At 38.3% G+C, this 17,060-nt stretch overlaps 1 protein-coding gene across 2 annotated transcripts in view; it reads right to left on the reverse strand.

The window, feature by feature from the left end:
• The window catches only part of Mycbp2 (MYC binding protein 2), a 237,483-nt gene that overhangs the window by 18,222 nt on the left and 202,201 nt on the right, over positions 1-17,060 (reverse strand). Inside the window, exons 63-74 of one of the 2 annotated variants that reach the window (XM_029468874.1) lie at positions 16,278-16,474; positions 15,333-15,482; positions 13,693-13,853; positions 12,585-12,741; positions 12,186-12,410; positions 9,592-9,657; positions 7,943-8,182; positions 7,420-7,509; positions 5,278-5,358; positions 3,743-4,009; positions 3,041-3,324; positions 307-403 (exon numbers count right to left, since the gene is read on the reverse strand). In XM_029468874.1, the coding sequence (XP_029324734.1) occupies positions 307-403; positions 3,041-3,324; positions 3,743-4,009; positions 5,278-5,358; positions 7,420-7,509; positions 7,943-8,182; positions 9,592-9,657; positions 12,186-12,410; positions 12,585-12,741; positions 13,693-13,853; positions 15,333-15,482; positions 16,278-16,474 (2,015 nt within the window). Of the gene's footprint in view, positions 1-306; positions 404-3,040; positions 3,325-3,742; positions 4,010-5,277; positions 5,359-7,410; positions 7,510-7,942; positions 8,183-9,591; positions 9,658-12,185; positions 12,411-12,584; positions 12,742-13,692; positions 13,854-15,332; positions 15,483-16,277; positions 16,478-17,060 lie in introns of both variants that reach the window. The other variant, XM_021181915.2, reaches the window with a different exon arrangement.

Genomic DNA, 17,060 nt, shown 5'->3' on the forward strand with positions numbered 1-17,060 from the left:
ATGCAATGGGAGCAAAGTGACCTTGTGGACCCGGACACTCAGGAGTAACTCCCTGCTCTATACACCCCAGATTTTCCCCCAAAGCTAATACCTTAAGATCGTGGTACAGGACATAACTGAAGAATTTAAAGGCCTAAAACCTCAGAACGGCAGATGATGAGACATTTCTACTTCTAGGAATTTTTTTTTTGTCCTTTTCGGGGGCAGGGGGCAAGTTTCAACACAAGTTTTTTCTTCGCTTAGGAAGAAGACATTTTATTTTATGTTTTAAGGTCCCTGCTGCTGGAGTTGGGAGCAAGGACTTACTGCAGCCATATCCTTGATAAGCCTGATGATGATCTCTGAGATCTGAGGAGGAGTTGAGCCCTTCATCCACCAGTGACTCTCACCTCGTCGGAGGTAACTACAAAGAAAACAGCGTTACTTCAGCACACGGCATTGTAACTGGTTTACTGGCTGAATCTATTGGAATGTTTTTGATTTTTATTACATGTTTATTAATTTATTTGGTGTGCATATGTATGTATAAGTGTGCTATGGGATTCAGAAAATCAAAGAACAACTTCAGAGTCCTATCTCTCCTTCCACTGTGAGTGTCAAGAGGTTCACACTCAGGCTGGGAGGCCTCTCTCTCCTTCCACTGTGAGTGTCAAGAGGTTCACACTCAGGCTGGGAGGCCTTTCTCTCCTTCCACTGTGAGTGTCAAGAGGTTCACACTCAGGCTGGGAGTCCTCTCTCTCCTTCCACTGTGAGTGTCAAGAGGTTCACACTCAGGCTGGGAGGCTTGGTTGCGGGTGCTCTTACGGGGTCATCTCACTAGTATTTGGATATTTTTATTTATTTACTTTTTAAATTTTTGAGACAGGGTGTTGCTATGCAATCTAAGTTGTCCTTTAACTTACTAGTCTCCTTCCTTATTTGTATGCGTGCTGGAATTACAGGTGTGCTATCCAATTAAGTCATTTTATTTTGTTATTTATTTTTCTTTGTTTTTTATTTTTATGTGTATGTGTGTGTATTTGCACGCATGTATATGTATCCAGGCATACAAGCCCACAGAGGCCAGTAGAGGGTGTATAATCCCTTGGGACTGGAGTAATAACCACCATATGTGTTCTGGGAAGAGAACCCTGGTACTCTGCAAAAGCAATAAATCAATCAATCAATCAATCAATCAATCAAATCAAATCTCTCTCCAGCACACAACTGAAATACTTTAAAAGAAAGTTCAAAACATCCCCCTAAGTCCCTCTCTTCAATCTCAAGACAACAGTGTTTTTAGTTATGCTCCTTTCCTAGTATTTTTGCTTGTACAGTACTTGTAGCTCACCACTATTCAATTCTTAGGCTGTGGACTACAGACTGTTCCCAGTGCCTGTGGAGATCTGAAAGTATTTATGTGAGATGCAAGGGCCTGGAGAGAGAGAGAGGGCCACGTGGTTGAGCATCTGTTGCTTCTGCAGAGGATCCTGGGTCAACTTCCCTCCCACACAGTGAGTGCATGGTCGCACACAGCTGTAACTGCAGTGCTCTCTTCTGGCCTTCATGGGTACTGCATGCATGTGGTGCATGCACACACATGTAAGCAAAGCACTGATACACATCAAATACAAATAAACAAGATCCTTTAAAAAAGTCTATTCTTTCAATAATGTTCTTAAGCTGTATGTATATTTTGCTATTTATAAAATTGTTTTTTAAGTATGTGTGTGTGATGCATGTATATACATGCATGTTTGTTCTTTGGTATGTGTCTGGTGTGTTTATGCCCAACACTAACCCAGGGTGTCTTCCTTATCATCTCTCACCTTGCATGGAGGCTGTCTGACTGAACCTGGGGCCCCTCCTTTGGGATCAGTCTGGCTGGTGGGCTTGGTTAGGGAAGTCTCTCTCTATCTCCTACCTCTGGGAGAGCACACAGGCCCCACACCCACTGCTTTTAAGTTAAGTCTTGGCAGCTATCAAGCCTTCGTAGCTCTTATGGCCAATAGTTTATTATGTAACTTTAGATATTTTTCAAGTAGTTCTTTCAATTTAAAAACATTTTTATATCCCAGCACTTGGGAGGCAGAGGCAGGCGGATCTCTGAGTTCAAGGCCAGCCTGATCTACAGAGTGAGTTCCAGGACAGCCAGGGCTACACAGAGAAACCCTGTCTCAGGAAAAAACAAAACAAAACAAAACAAAAACAACAACATTTTTATAGTATATATGCCAAATATACTCACTGTTATATATCAAATCTGTGAATCTTTTTCTACATAGCTTTCGGTATTAGTGCAAATTTAAGATTAGAAAAACATTCTATAATTTGTGTTTGTAGAGTTTTAAAAGAATTATAATGTATTAAGTGATAGAAAGTTTGTCTCCTATTATTTATTTATTTTTATTGTGGAAAATATTAACATAAATCTGAAATTTATATTTTTATATAGCGAGAGTCCATCCTTTTTAAAAGAGATACACAAATATCAAATATGTTACCTACAAAGCTTATTTTCTACATTCTATGATAATCCTTTTTAAAATTTTGGCAATTTTATCTCATTTATTTATTTATTTATTTATTTATTAATGTGATTTTTTTTTTTTTTTTGAAACAGGGTCTCTCTGTATAGCCTTGGCTTTCTTAACTCTGTAGACCAAGCTGGCCCCAGACTCAGAGATCCGCCTGCCTTTGCCTCCAAGTGATGGGGTTAAATGCTTGTGCCACAACCGCTCAGCTAATTTAGTAATTTTAAATAATTAAAAATATACTATTAGTGTGTGAGGGTGTTCATGCATTCAAGAGATGTGCCCATACCGCAATGTGTGCAGAAGTAAAAGGACATCTACATGAAATCTCTTCTTTCCTTCCACCTCTAGGGGGAATCAAACGCAGGTTACCAACCTTGCATGTGGGTGTCTTCCCCTGCAGTCATCTTGCTGCCTGACATTCCATTTATACATATAGCCAGTTGCATGTTATTTGTTGAGTGAGAAAACAGGTAAAATTTGTGATGTTTTAAGTGTTTGATACTAAAATTGAGAGAATGACAAACCTGGAGTTGAAAATCATTGGCAGGGTGACTGTTGTAACTCCTTTGCCCACAGTGGTGCCGGCTGTCCCAGTGATGGTGGTCCCTTTGGCTTTGAGCTGGACAGTGAGCGCCTTGGCAATGCATCCCAGAAACATGTCCAAGATACCCAGCTTATTCCAGTCTCCTTTCTCAGTTGAGTGAATGATGTCACTGATATCAGCTGGCGGGAGAGACTTCACTCCGATGATACTGGCCAGACGGTTAGGAGTCACTTCAGGCAAAACTCGCCTTAGTAAGGAGGTCACCTGATTAAAAGATTGAAAAACTACATCTAACCACTGTTACTTTACACTTGTCATTTATAATACGCCTTGCTACTATTCTGTAGCTTTCAAATCCATGGAAAGAACAGAAATTAACTTAATAATTTTAATAATTTATACTTCTAATTTTGAGAAGAATATAATTTAAGCAAAAAAGCCAAGCCTTCTGCCTTCGTTCTGGATTAAATGGCATAATTTATCTCTTGGGAAGAAGTCAGTCCATACCCAGAGCACTATTTACTACATTACACTAGTAATTGGAACAAAAGCAATAAAAAAAATGGAGGTAAGTTTTGATTGGAAATAAAACATAGAGTAATAAAAGTTCACGTTTAAGGTCTTCTGACTTTCAAGTTTCAAGTGGTAGGGAAGAAACAAAAGTAAGTGGCACGGTGGTCACCTGTCTCTGCACCCTCGGGGAGGCTGTGTGGAGCAAGGAGAACAGGTCCTGCAACAGAGTCAGCTGCTGAGCCAGGTACTGTCTGCCCACGTTGGAGCCGCTCAGCGCTAGGACCATAGAGAGCAGCTCGAAGCAGTAAGCGTCAGAGGAGGCGTCCTCATCACTGGGCTGGGAATTCGCATTCTCCTTGCTGGATATGGCGTGTTCCCATTCTTCCCGGACTCTCGTGGCTTCCATGCGAATAGCTTGGACGATGTGTGCACACACCTATGTGAAGGAAACAGAGAAGATATAGAACATTATTCATATATCTTCTTTACTATTATTGGAATGAGCAGAAAATGCAAAATACTCAGGTTAATGTCTGACTTAATACTTTTTTGGCAGTATATTCTCCATTATATTATTTTCTTAACTCATGTTAAAAGTAACGGAACAAACTAGGGGAAACTATGACACAAATCTCAATAACTAAATCATCTGATATAAATAGCCAAGTTAATGAAGCAGGAAAATAAAATATAAATTTATGCTGATTTTTTTCTTTAAAAAAGATTTAATAAAAAAGATTTAACATTATGAAAAAATAATACAAGGGTAAAAAAAAAATCAGTATTTTTTAATCTCCCTATTTTTTTTTTTTTTTTTTTTTGGATGGAGTTACCCTATGCTAACCAGGCTAGCATTAAATTCAAGTCTCCTTCCTCTGTCATCTCCATAGCTGAGGTCACAGATGTGTGCTTTTGTGCCCAGTTTCCATCTGTCTTCTGAAGTGCTATTTTTATGTCACCTAGCATTCCTGTATATGAAGAATCTAGACTTACTTCTCTGGATACTTATGTTTAAAAGTATTAACACTGGTATAGTTAACATTATTAACTTAGTTCTTTCCTTCTTGACTGAGAAAATGAGAGTTAAAAGGAGTATAATAAAATGTATGTTATGTTTCTTATACTTGGTTATTTATGACTAAAGTAAAATGCTGTACCCACTCGGGTGTAACAGCTCCCAAGTATAATCCCAGCACTTGGGATCCTAAGAGAGGAGGATTGTGAGGCAGGTCTGGCTACCATAGTGTAGCTCCACCTCCAATCCATCCATCCATCCATCCATCCATCCATCTACCAAAGGTGCTTGGTAGCCATCTACCCACCTACTGAAAACAGAGATAACAAGTGAAGCAACAAAGATAGTGAAGTGAGAGCATTTGTAACATTTGTAATAGGCTTTCCCTCTCCTATTCTGAGACAAGGTTTCACTACATAGGCTGGGCTGGCCTCACGCTCTTCAACCTCTGCTCAATGCTCTGCTTTTTAAGCGCTGCCATCACAGGCAAAGGATGCCATGCCAAACTCTTCAAAGTGATGTAGATATGGCAATGTGGCCTTTCCTTTCTAGGAGGAGACACACAGAGTCTACAGGACCAATGGAGAGGGTGCATTAAAAAGCCTTCCCAGACTTAGAGGACATTTTATAAACTGCAAGTCCCCAGGAAAGCTCAGAGGAAAGACAGTTCTGGGCAGGCAGACACTAACCTGCTTCTGTAGGTTAGTCAGTTTACTCCTGCTGAATATGATGCCAACCATGTGCTCCTTCAGGTCAGCGTCAGACGTCGCCTTCACACAGAAAAGTAACAACAAGCAGACTCTTTAGAACACATGTGTGTATCTGATATTTTACAGTGCCTGGAGAAATAATTAAGCTTATATATATATATATATATATATATACATACATACATACACACACACACACATTTATGTTAAATTGAAGATTATAACTCCAAGACAAGGAAGGATAAAGTTTGAGAAAGCCATTTTAATAAAGCAATTATAAAATGAACACAATTTGAGGGAAAAAAGGGGTCTTTGTCCGTTTATAAACCAGAGAAATGGGAAGAAATGGAAATTAAAGCAAATATATGGAACACAATGATAAAGAAGATGGATTCTATAACTTAAAAGGAGGTAACCCAGGGCTGAAGAGATGGCTTAGTGGTTAAGAGCACTGACTGCTCTGCCAGAGGTCCTGAGTTCAATTCCAAGCAACCACATGGTGGATCAAAAACATCTCGAATGGGATCTGATGCCCTCTTTTGTGTGCCTGAAGGCAGCAATAGCGCACCATATACATAAAATAAATAAAAGGAAAAAAGGGAGGTAACCATAAAACTAAACACTATTTCCTCAGAACCAGTGAGCTCACTCTTTATTACCCAAGAGAGGGAAGACACAAATAGTCACCATAAGAAATAAAAGAGCTTTCACTATACATTTTACAGATACTAAAGACACTGATACTATTGTAGACAATTTATGCCAACAGGTTCCGTAACCAAACAGATTAGTTAATAAACTATCAAGGTTTTCTCAAGAAGAGATGGGTAACTGAAATAGTCCCGTATTTCATAAGGAAAGCAAATTCCTAGGAGGTGGCCCTTTATCATCTGTAGGCTAAATTATGCACAGTTTTGTTCCAGATAGTTATTTTCATTTTAGCTGTGTTTACATCTTTCCTCATTTATTTTTTATTTTTAAACAAAACTATGTTGACATAGCTGCCAAATATCTCTTTGAACTGAGCAATTTCAATTGTTTTTGGTACAATCACAGATATGTACACCTGAGTTAACTGGAGACCATCATTTTTATCCTTAAAGAGATACTGTGCCATGTGCTTATCACCTTCTAATGTTATTGCTATATAATAATAATAATTGTTGTTGTTATTATTGAAAAACAAACTACCTATACACCAAGAACACATTGATTAAAGTTCGTAGCCTTGACTATTCTACTGAGTGACAGTTAGACGATGAACAGAAGAGAAATATGTAAGGATACCCATTCTGAGGTAAATGCTTGGCAGACTAGGGAAGAAGAAAACACGCTTGATCTCATTTATAGAATCTAAAACAAAAACCCCACTAAAACATAAAAACCCTTCCAATAACATCCCTCTTTTTCTCTGGATCCAGAGCAAGGCAAGCTGCCTGCCCTGCAGCTCTGTTCCATGTGACACTGCAGTGCCTCAGCAGCAGGAACTCAAGAGGTTGACTCTTGCCTCTTAGGTGGACTGCTTCAGTTAAAAAAAAAAGAGTAAGGTAACTCTTTTAGACAAGGTCATAAAGCACTAAAGAGTGGTTCCTTCAGTAAAGGTTTACCACACGAGTATGTAATTGCCATGGTGGGTGGGACGTATGAGCTCTATGAGAAGCCATGGGAGAGATAAGACAGGGTTAGATAAAAGAAACCATGGTGCACAGGCACAGATAGATTTCTATGAACTTTAGCAGAAAGAAAGAAAGCTCTTTTCTCTATGGGGAAATTGTAAAGAAGTTTCCCCCTCTTTTCAGTTAGACCACAGAGGGAAAATGCAAAGGAGAAGGCAGAATTTAGTGATGCCAAGGATGCCAACAGCAACCAGCAAGCGCCTCACAGAGCAGCTTTACAGATGAAAACTTCCAGCTAGCTTGGATAGGGAGAGTGAGTTGCTTTTCAGGTAACTCCTTTACCTTCTTTCTAATGCCAGTTAAGAAAAAAAATACCCATGACATACAAACTATGGCCACATATCCACCCAAATGTAAAGAAACACAAGAGTTGCTTGTCTTACCAAAAGTAAGAAAATGAAAATGAGAAACAAAATTTTAGTCTACAAATAAATACATTGTATACTTTTTCCTCTCCTTCAGGTGAGGACAGGAGCGCCTTTTCCTCTTGCTCTGGTGTGGGTTCAGCATCTCCAGAGATGAGCTTTCCAAACACCTGACAAAGGACGTTCACAGGTGAGAAAGAATTAATGACAGCACTGCCCCTGCAAAGCTGGACGACTATCTAATTCTGAAGGGTATTATTAATTATTTATTTTGAAACAGGGTGTAACTCTGTAGTCCACACAGGCCTGAAACTCATGATGTACTCCAGGCTGGCCTGAAGTTTGTGGCAATTCATTTGTTTTAGCCTCTAGAGTGCCAGGACAATAAGCTGAGCCCCCATACTGAGCCTGACTCTGAAGGGTTCCTTCTAATACAGCATCTCTAGCCATCACACTATTACTTCTCTGAAACTGCAAATCAACATTAGATATTGGTAATGGCCTAAAAGAAGTGAACACGGGCCCTATTTGAAACCAGAAAATTGTAGTAAAATATCTGCCATATGCTCAAAACCTAGGTCCGTTTACTCGTGGGTCACTCACTTGAGAGGTGATGAGTCTGAACACTCGGAGAGTCTCAGCCTCACAGCTCCTTTGCTGAGCCACGCTGGCTGAGATCTGGCCAGCGATTTTTGTGCTTTCACCATCTTTCCAACCCAGGACTTTTACTTGTCGAACTCTTAATGTATTTTCTGGGCCCTTTAACTCTATTTTGATGATCTGATTATCCCCTCCTGGGAGTTCACTTGTGACCCAGCCAATGTGCCTGGAATCCAAATCGACCTGGTGGAGCAGAAAAAGGACAGGAACCTGATACAACAGAATCACTTTATCATTGCCCTGGGCTTAGCTAGCATCAGTAACAGAAAGCTCAAATAAACAACTGCACAGCAGACAGTAAAGACTATCAGGTTATTCCCATTATCCTATTTAAGTTCTGTGAGGACAAGTCATTTCTTTACAGGAGACAGAACAAACAAGAAAGTGAGGTTAACTAACACAGGCTGAGAGACTTTCAGGAGGCAATGGGGCTGAGAATGGATATAGGCCTGAGTACCACATGGTTTCACTGTATAAATTCTGTGAGCAAACTATTACAGAGTTTACATGACTCCCCTACACTGGCTCTCAGTAGAGACAATGTAAGTAATGAGGTGTTGCTTTATGCATCCTTACATTAAACACCGCAAAAGGAAATGGTTATTTTCTTTTTCTTTTTTTAAGTGTAAACTTAAAATTTTTATTTCAAGAAATTTATCTTCTTTTTTTCATTTCTTTTTATTAGATATGTTCTTCGTTTACATTTCAAACGCTATCCCCAAGGTCCCCTATGCCCTCTGCCCAGAAATGGTATTTTCACTGTGCTGATATTTCAGATGAGTGTTTCTGTGTCAAGGACTGAATGTCAATACATAGCAAAATGGGTTCTGACACTACTTCGCCAGTGAAATTGAAATTATTCTCATTGTATTTGATAACCAAGAAGGAACCTGCAGCCTTCTAGATGATTTATTTAGACCTTTGTTACTTTAACTATAATGTCAATACTTCCAAAAAGAGAAATTAAGTGTGGAAGTCAAAACAAAACACAATTACTTTTAGAATAATTTTCCTCGATTCTTTAGTACTTAAGTAGTTTTATCTTAACTCTTAAATCAATATCATTGGAGAAAAGAAAAAAATTCAAAGAAACTTCCTGACATTTGCATTACAAAGTAAAGGTAAAAGCAAAGCTCTGATAAGGTTTTAGTTATGGAGGTTCTTGAGTTTATGCATAATCTCTGACCTGTGCCCAGATATGGCTTCTTTTCTACAACTGTTTTGTAAACTGATTTTCAACATAGATATAGCTGCTGAAGTAAGAGCCGTGGTTGTATTTTGTTTGATTTTGTTTAGGCTAAGAATCAATTTTAACGTAAGTGTTGGTACATGAAGTTTCTGGCTGTGAATCAGTGAAGTTCAAGGCACTCAAGTCTTCATAGAACAATGAGAGGTTGCAGACTGTAGGCTCATGGCTGAGGGCATTTAAAGAAATAATGGGGAGATAGCTAGCATTGGGATGGTCATTCTTGGCTACAGACAAGTTTCAACTTACTGTTTTGTGAAAAATGCTTTCTTATACTATCTTGGTAGTATGGCAAACCTGAAATTCAACAGTGAAAGCTGAGAAGGAGAAATGACATTTCAGTCACCTGCTTTATTCTGCACAGATCTTCTACTGCTTTCCCAGTTAAGAAGGTCATTGAGGTAACTTTATTCTATAACAGAAATTCAAAATAGTTATAATATGTTTGTTATTTACATATACAATAATGTCTTATAGCCTTCAGATACCACATTATTGCTTCAATGTGAGTTATCCTCCTCATAGACCCCATACCACTTATCCAATCAACCACGGTGCCTCCAATTCCAGTCATCTCTTAGATTTTAGCCTCTATGTAATTTTTCAGTTTGACTTTCCCAGTTTTAACCCAATTACAAATCTTCAAATTCTGTATTTTCATGTAGAGTCTAAAATTCTGCTCTCCCGACTCCCCGTTTTTGGAGTAGACGAAAGGAAGGTTACTTAACTAACTGATACACACCTGTGTTCGTCATCATTACTGTATGGCTTTGCAAAAGAATATCTTAGTAAGGGGCACCCTATTCTTTCAAAGGGCTCAGCAAACCAGGGAAGGCAATGCTCACACAGGAAATAGATATCCAGCACTACCAGTGCTGTGTCTCAGTACAGGAAGCCAGTTACCCCGGCACTAGGGTTGAGTAGTTTGATGCTAAGCACATCAAAAAAAAAAAAAAAAAAAAAAAAGGACAAGTATTAATTCTTCTTGAGCTGTTTATTCTGAATTGTAACTCAGAACCACAAATGCTGTGGAGAAGGCTCACTGGTGGGTGGTTGGGAGGAAAACCAATGTATTTGCTCAAGGATGCCTCTTATCTGAAGAGCTTTTGGCTTTTACAATAAATATTGCTATAAAGTATCTCTACTTTATTGAGTATAGAAAGCATTGAATATAGAAATTCAATTTGATTATGATAATCATTGTGAGGAGAATGTCCTGAGTCTAAGATAAGTTCACCGTCAGAAGTGAAACCATGCCAGCAAAGTTTGGACTTTTTCTTCTAAGGTAAACGATTTGTGCGCATTGGAAATCCCGGTTTATAAAAAGGAAACAAGCTGATGATATGCTAGCTTACTCCCCACTGTCTTATCGGCACCAGAGAGGCACTGAACCTATACTGATGCACAAGAGCTGGGGCTGGAAGGATGGCGGGTTATTGTACTTGGCTTGAAGAGGGGACTGATGTGTTTAGCTTTACATCCAGCTTATTTGAGACAAAGCCCTTCTATTTTCCTTTTTTCAGCAAAATCAATATGCAATATGCTCAACAGTGGTTCATGGGAGTCTACTAAAATCATCTGCTAGAAAGCCTCATCCACTCTGAAGCAAAAACTCAATGAAGTATTCTTCCCCAAGACCAAGGACAGAAGCAGTCTGGCAGTCGAAGCTATTTTCCAGCTCAGGTAATAGGATTTTCTGTTCTTTGGTGACTTTTTTTTTTAATTGGGTATTTATTTCATTTATATTTCCAATGCTATCCCAAAAGTCTCCCCCACACTCCCCCACCCACTCCCCTACCCACCCATTCCCACTTCCTGGCCCTGGCGTTCCCCTGTACTGAGGCAAATAAAGTTTGCAAGTCCAATGGGCCTCTCTTCCCACTGATGGCTGACTAGGCCATCTTTTGATACATATGCAGCTAGAGTCAAGAGCTCAGGCGTACTGGTTAGTCCATAATGTTGTTCCACCTATAGGGTTGCGGATCCCTTCAGCTCCTTGGGTACTTTCTCTAGCTCCTCCATTGGGGGCCCTGTGATCTATCCAATAGATAACTGTGAGTATCCACTTCTGTGTTTGCCAGGCCCCGGCATAGTCTCACAAGAGACAGCTATATCTGGGTCCTTTCAGCAAAATCTTGTTAGTGTATGCAATGGTGTCAGCATTTGGAGGCTAATTATGGGATGGATCCCCAGGTATGGCAGTCTCTAGATGGTCCATCCTTTCGTCTCAGCTCCAAACTTTGTCTCTGTAACTCCTTCTATGGGTGCTTTGTTCCCAATTCTAAGAAGGGGCAAAGTGTCCACACTTTGGTCTTCGTTCTTCTTGAGTTTCATGCATTTAGCAAATTGTATCTTCTATCTTGGGTATCCTAAGTTTCTGGGCTTTGGTGACTTTTATGTAAGAATGTTTGAATTCAGACACGATTAGAGAGATTAGGGCTGGGGAAACTGTAAGTCATGGATATTTGCATGAGCTCAGGGACTGTCGGCCTCGAACCCTAAGGACTGAGCATGTGAAGCAGAAGCCAGAAACTAAGTACACCGTGGCCAAAGTAATACAGACAAAAGACAACAAAATACCCGAAAAGCCCCGTGGGGGAAATAGTAATTTTTATCCAGGAGTTATAATCCAAAGAGAAACCTCTGCTGAGTCTCAATTGTGGGGACACATTTTAAAGGAAATTCCAGGCCAAGAGAATTGCTTAAGCATAGAAATAGAAAATACTAGTGTAGATTTTAATCTTGTTCAGCTGTAGCCAAGGTATATTTGTGATCACACCATGTTTTAGGATTTATAGCCCACAGTGTTTCCAATCATATAAATCTGTTCTTAGATTTAGGATTTGAGGATTATAAAACTGTCTGGTTAGAGAATTCCCCCAAGACTAAAACTTTTAGTTTAAAAGAATTAATAAGCCAGAAACTAAGTTCCCTTCTTACCCCCAGATCCCGGGAGTTGTCCACATGAACAGATACATAACGGGCATTAATTCCCTTCACACAGTTGATAGTGATGTTTTTAGTTTTGTTTTTATCTTCATCTCCAGATTCCCAAAAGGTTTCTGTGGAGCCATCTGTCAAACTGCCAATCATGGCAGGTCGACTTGATGTTTTTATGTCAACGATGCTAGTCAAATCCTTTAGGCACATAACTATGCATAATTCCTAACAGAAAGACATGTAAACAGTCATAGCATTAAAAATGGAATCTTTTGTGATAAAAAAACAAGCATTCAATAATAAACAATGTAATCAAACTGTATGACTCACTTATAGCTTGTCTTTTACCACACTTACCAACACTAGCTACTATAACAGACACATAGGGAAGCCACTGACCTGGCTCATAGCTTCAAAGCCAGACTGGACGCTGATACTGAAGCTCTCCTCACTGTCTCCATCATCTGACTTCGACAAGATGTTGTTGATGTGATGGAAGACATTGCTCTGATGGAGGAACTGGTGATCGGACTGCTTGAACTTGAGGCTCCAGCATCTGCAAGTATAAACAATATACAAAGTAATTATTTACTAGGACTACCTATGAATACTCAGAGAAGCTATAATACTTTGCAGTGTATATATCAGGAGAAATTTACTTTTGTAAAAAAACTAAACATTGAAAAATTTCAGAGGATGGAATCATGTATATATTTTTATTTGTTTTGAGAAATAAAGGTATTTTGATAAGGTAAATTCTAAAGAAAATCTACATAATAAAAATATATATTTACAAAAGGAGCTATGGAGGTTAGAGCCATACAGCAAAGACGAATCTGTTTTAAGGATAAGCATTATAGCAACTGTAATAGCTTTCCAAATTTCTGTGTGTTAATTCCATAAGGATTTTTGGGGATACAACATTTCTTGCCCTTTAAAAATCTTATGAGGATTACAAAAACTATCTGTTTTCTATCGGCCTTATCATTAGGGACATTGGAAACCTAATCTTTCTCATCAGCTTGTTATATACACCATGGAGGGTTTATTTATGTCTACAGCCCACTGAATCAGTCTAAAAATACAGTTCGTAATGTAATGTAATGCCAATTCTCAACACATTTCAAATTAAGATGATGTGATATTACTTAAGGCAGTTTTAAAATTGGATGCATAGAACTAGAATCTAGAATCTGCTTTAAAGTCCCTCCCAACTTTGTTTTGGTTTCTGAGATTTAATTTCATTCTCTACACTGGTCACAGTGAAATAGGAGCAGGAAAGGTGAACAGGATGGATTCAGCCACCCTTTAGGGACTAAGAAGGGCAAACAGATACTAGCCAGAAAGAAAAAGGTTATCGTTTAGGAAGGAGAGGGCAGTCACTACTTCCACAATTTAGGGACTCTTTGCACCTTGCCATTTAAGCAATTTTTTTCAAGTATTCAGTACTTTGAATATTCCATAAAATCTTTTTTTTTCCTATTAGAATACTTTGGTGAAAAATTACCTTAAGGCCATTTGTTGCAATGAGCTGCCACTAGGGAGGGACATCATAAGGTCAGAGATGGTCTGAAGTAACCGGTGAAACGTATGTGGCAGAGGGTGAGCAGCCTCACCTGCAATCACTATATCAGACAGTGGATGCTCACACACTCTTGTATCCTTCTCCTAAGATGAAAATTGAAAATGAGGTTTTCAGTTGGAAGAAATATTTAAAAAAACAATTTTATATAAGTTGTATGTACAGTGTGTAAAATTTCTAATGTACTTGTATCTTTTCTAGAGAAAACTGATAAGGTAAATAAGTAAAATGAGCAAACAAATGAATATCACATATTCTCATCAATTCTAGGATACTTACATATCATTAGAAGACTGAATACAGATGTTGATATCTGTATCTGTGTGCATAGAAATTTATATTCAAACGTAAATATATTTTATGTATATGTTTATATATTATAAATAATGTATGTTTAGAAGTTGTCTTACTCCTAGTTCACAGAAATTTTTATGTACACTAGACAATACTACAAATACAGTTTACAACATAATCATAACTTATTACGCATGTACACAAAACTCATTAATCTGGCCAATGGTATCCCACAAATGGAAACTGCAGTTTTCTCATTAGTCTACCTCAGAACAATCATTTTGTCTGTTTGCTTTAAAAAGCTCGGCAATGAATCACATATTCACATAATAGGAAAGCTCGTAGAAATGTAATAACTAAATAATTTTTAATGTGAATTTGCATAGGTTTTGCCAAGTTTTTCTCCAAGATTCGATTACTACACAGCAAATATGAATTTCTTTGTTTTTCCATTCTATTGCTAATAGGTGCTTATCAATGTTCTGAATTATGTCAGTGAGCTCAGTAACACACAGCTCTGCTATTGCTTCTCTCTTTGTACGTCTACTGCACGAAGAACGTCAGACAGTTCTAGTTTACATTATGTGTTGCTAAACCAGACTACGCTTTAGCTTTACTCTCTATCTAGACTACGTCAAGGCTTGGCAACCACATGGTCAGACTGGTTATTTCCGACTTCGCTTTACATTTGAGCACTACACCCCCTGATAAGGTGCATGCCCTGTTTTTCTGGGCATCACATTCATCCCATTTGTTCCTAGGCTAGAAAGGAGAGCTTTCTTGCTCTAGATTCACTATATACTAGTGATGCTGATTGTAATATTGCAAAGTGTCTTCTGCTCGCTTGCTTTGTGACAGTGGCATTCAGTGAGAAACCAGATGTGTCAGCATCTTTGCCAGACAGAAAACTTTTACTAAGTATGGCTAACATTTTGCCCATATTATCACTGTATTGTTGGCTTTTCAAGTCAAATTGCCTGTCAATTATTTCATGTGAAACATTACATACTACACCACTTGGGTTCTATAAATATATGAAATTATGGTCATATAGACATGCACATCTAGAGAGCACTCCTTGGACTCTGGTTGTCCTGAGTGATCACAGTGAGACAGGAGGGGAAGTGGAGTGGGCTGCACTGGGGGCAGCTGGAGGGAAGCAGTGGTGAATGGGTATGACTGGTATATATTATATGAATTTACAAAACTTCCAAAGAATAAAGTATATAATTACACAGGGAAACATGGAATGAGAAGGAATGAAAACCCACTTGCTCTGCATTTTCTTTATTGGATTTATTATCTTCATCCTCATCTTCTTCTGCTTCTATGGGAGAAGGAGTCAGTGCAGCCACAAAGTGCCAGAGAATGTCATGCAGAGATGTTGTTTGGATGACATTACAGAGAAGCCAGTTGAATGCCTGAGTGAACAGAGGCACAATAAAAGGAAAAATGTGAATTAAAATACAAAGGGATTTTTTTTTTTGTTGTTGTTGTTTTAAAATTATTATTTAAAGATAGACATGCTAGAAAATGTGGCCCTTGTTTCACTGAATATCAAAAGTCAATCTGGTGTTAAAAAAAAAAGGATCAACAAGAATATACTGTTTACAAAATACAATGAAAATTCTTTTACTATCAATTTATTCTATTCTAGGCATTTTTTCTAACCAGCATTTAAAACTAATATAGAATATTTTCCAAGTTCTACACAAACAGCCATTTACTTAACTATATCATTTCCAACAATGAATGTAGCAAATTATTTACCACATTCTTATTAAAAGTACATTTTTACTAGAAGAAACATTTACTATCTATAGGTCTAGGAAATACTTCATCCCTATTCCAGGAAATGGAAGCCTAGATAAACTACTCTTGGTAAATTTCTGACTCCAAAGCCCTAATCACCTTCTTTGCATGATGTCATTTTATTCTACTGAAATGTCCTGAATACGAAAATGTTTAAAAGATAACCTCATTTTCAAGTAATAAAGTTGTATAAAAATAAATATTTGGCATACTTAAATGTACAATTCCAAATTAATTTGTTCATAAACTTTAAATTTTTATTTTGATGTAAACACTTTTTTCCCCAGTAGGCACATGGCTTTAATTTGTGTGTAATTTGTTTGGTAAAAAAAGTGTCATCATTAAATAGAATTACTATGTATTTGTGTAGTGTGGGGATAATAATTTTATCAAAGTATTCATACCTCCATCGCAAACACACGGCAAGCAGACTTCCTTAAGGCCTGCTTCATTGCTATTTCAAGCCCTTCTAAATCATGATGTTGTATAACAAAAGCTAAAACTGGCCACTGGAAGTTCCGTTCTCCTTTGGAAAGAGAGCTGTGGGCTGAGATGAGCCGGGAAAGCTCTGGTGATGGATGTCGCAAGAGCGAAGACCCAACTTCTAAAAGGAAAAAAAAAATCAGTTATCACCACAGATAGTATACAACGAGCATCTTAAATACTGAAAATACCTGGCTTGTTCACTTTAGCGTCCTTTGCTTGTGCACATGACACGAAGCATAACGATTTCCATTGGTGGTAAGGAAGCAACCACACTCTGTAGCTGTTTTACTTTCTTACAGCTGCACAGAGCAGTGGGACTGGCAGGTTTAGAAGGAAAACTGAATCTCAAGTTCATACTTCCTGCAGCATTGTAAAAGCTAAGCAGCTTGTATTCTTCCTGAAATCTACACCTCATATCTATAACTTCCGAAAAGGCTGAGTAAAAGTATGTTATGTTTATGTGTAAAGTACGTAAAAAGATGGTTAGTTATAATTGTCAATAGGCACAATCCCTGGGAAGGGAGTCTCAATGAGGATTGGTCTAGGTTAGGTTGATATAAGGGCATTCCTGTGAGGGAGTTTCTTAATTGGCTTAATTAATGAAACCAGCAATGAACTAAATGGAGAGAGAGCACTGAGCACTAGCATGTGTGGATCAGTAAACTGTTCCTGAAGGCAGAAGTGATGCGACTCGCCTAATT

Source organism: Mus caroli, chromosome 14 (genome assembly GCF_900094665.2).
Source record: "Mus caroli chromosome 14, CAROLI_EIJ_v1.1, whole genome shotgun sequence".
Classification (NCBI taxonomy): Eukaryota; Metazoa; Chordata; class Mammalia; order Rodentia; family Muridae; genus Mus; species Mus caroli.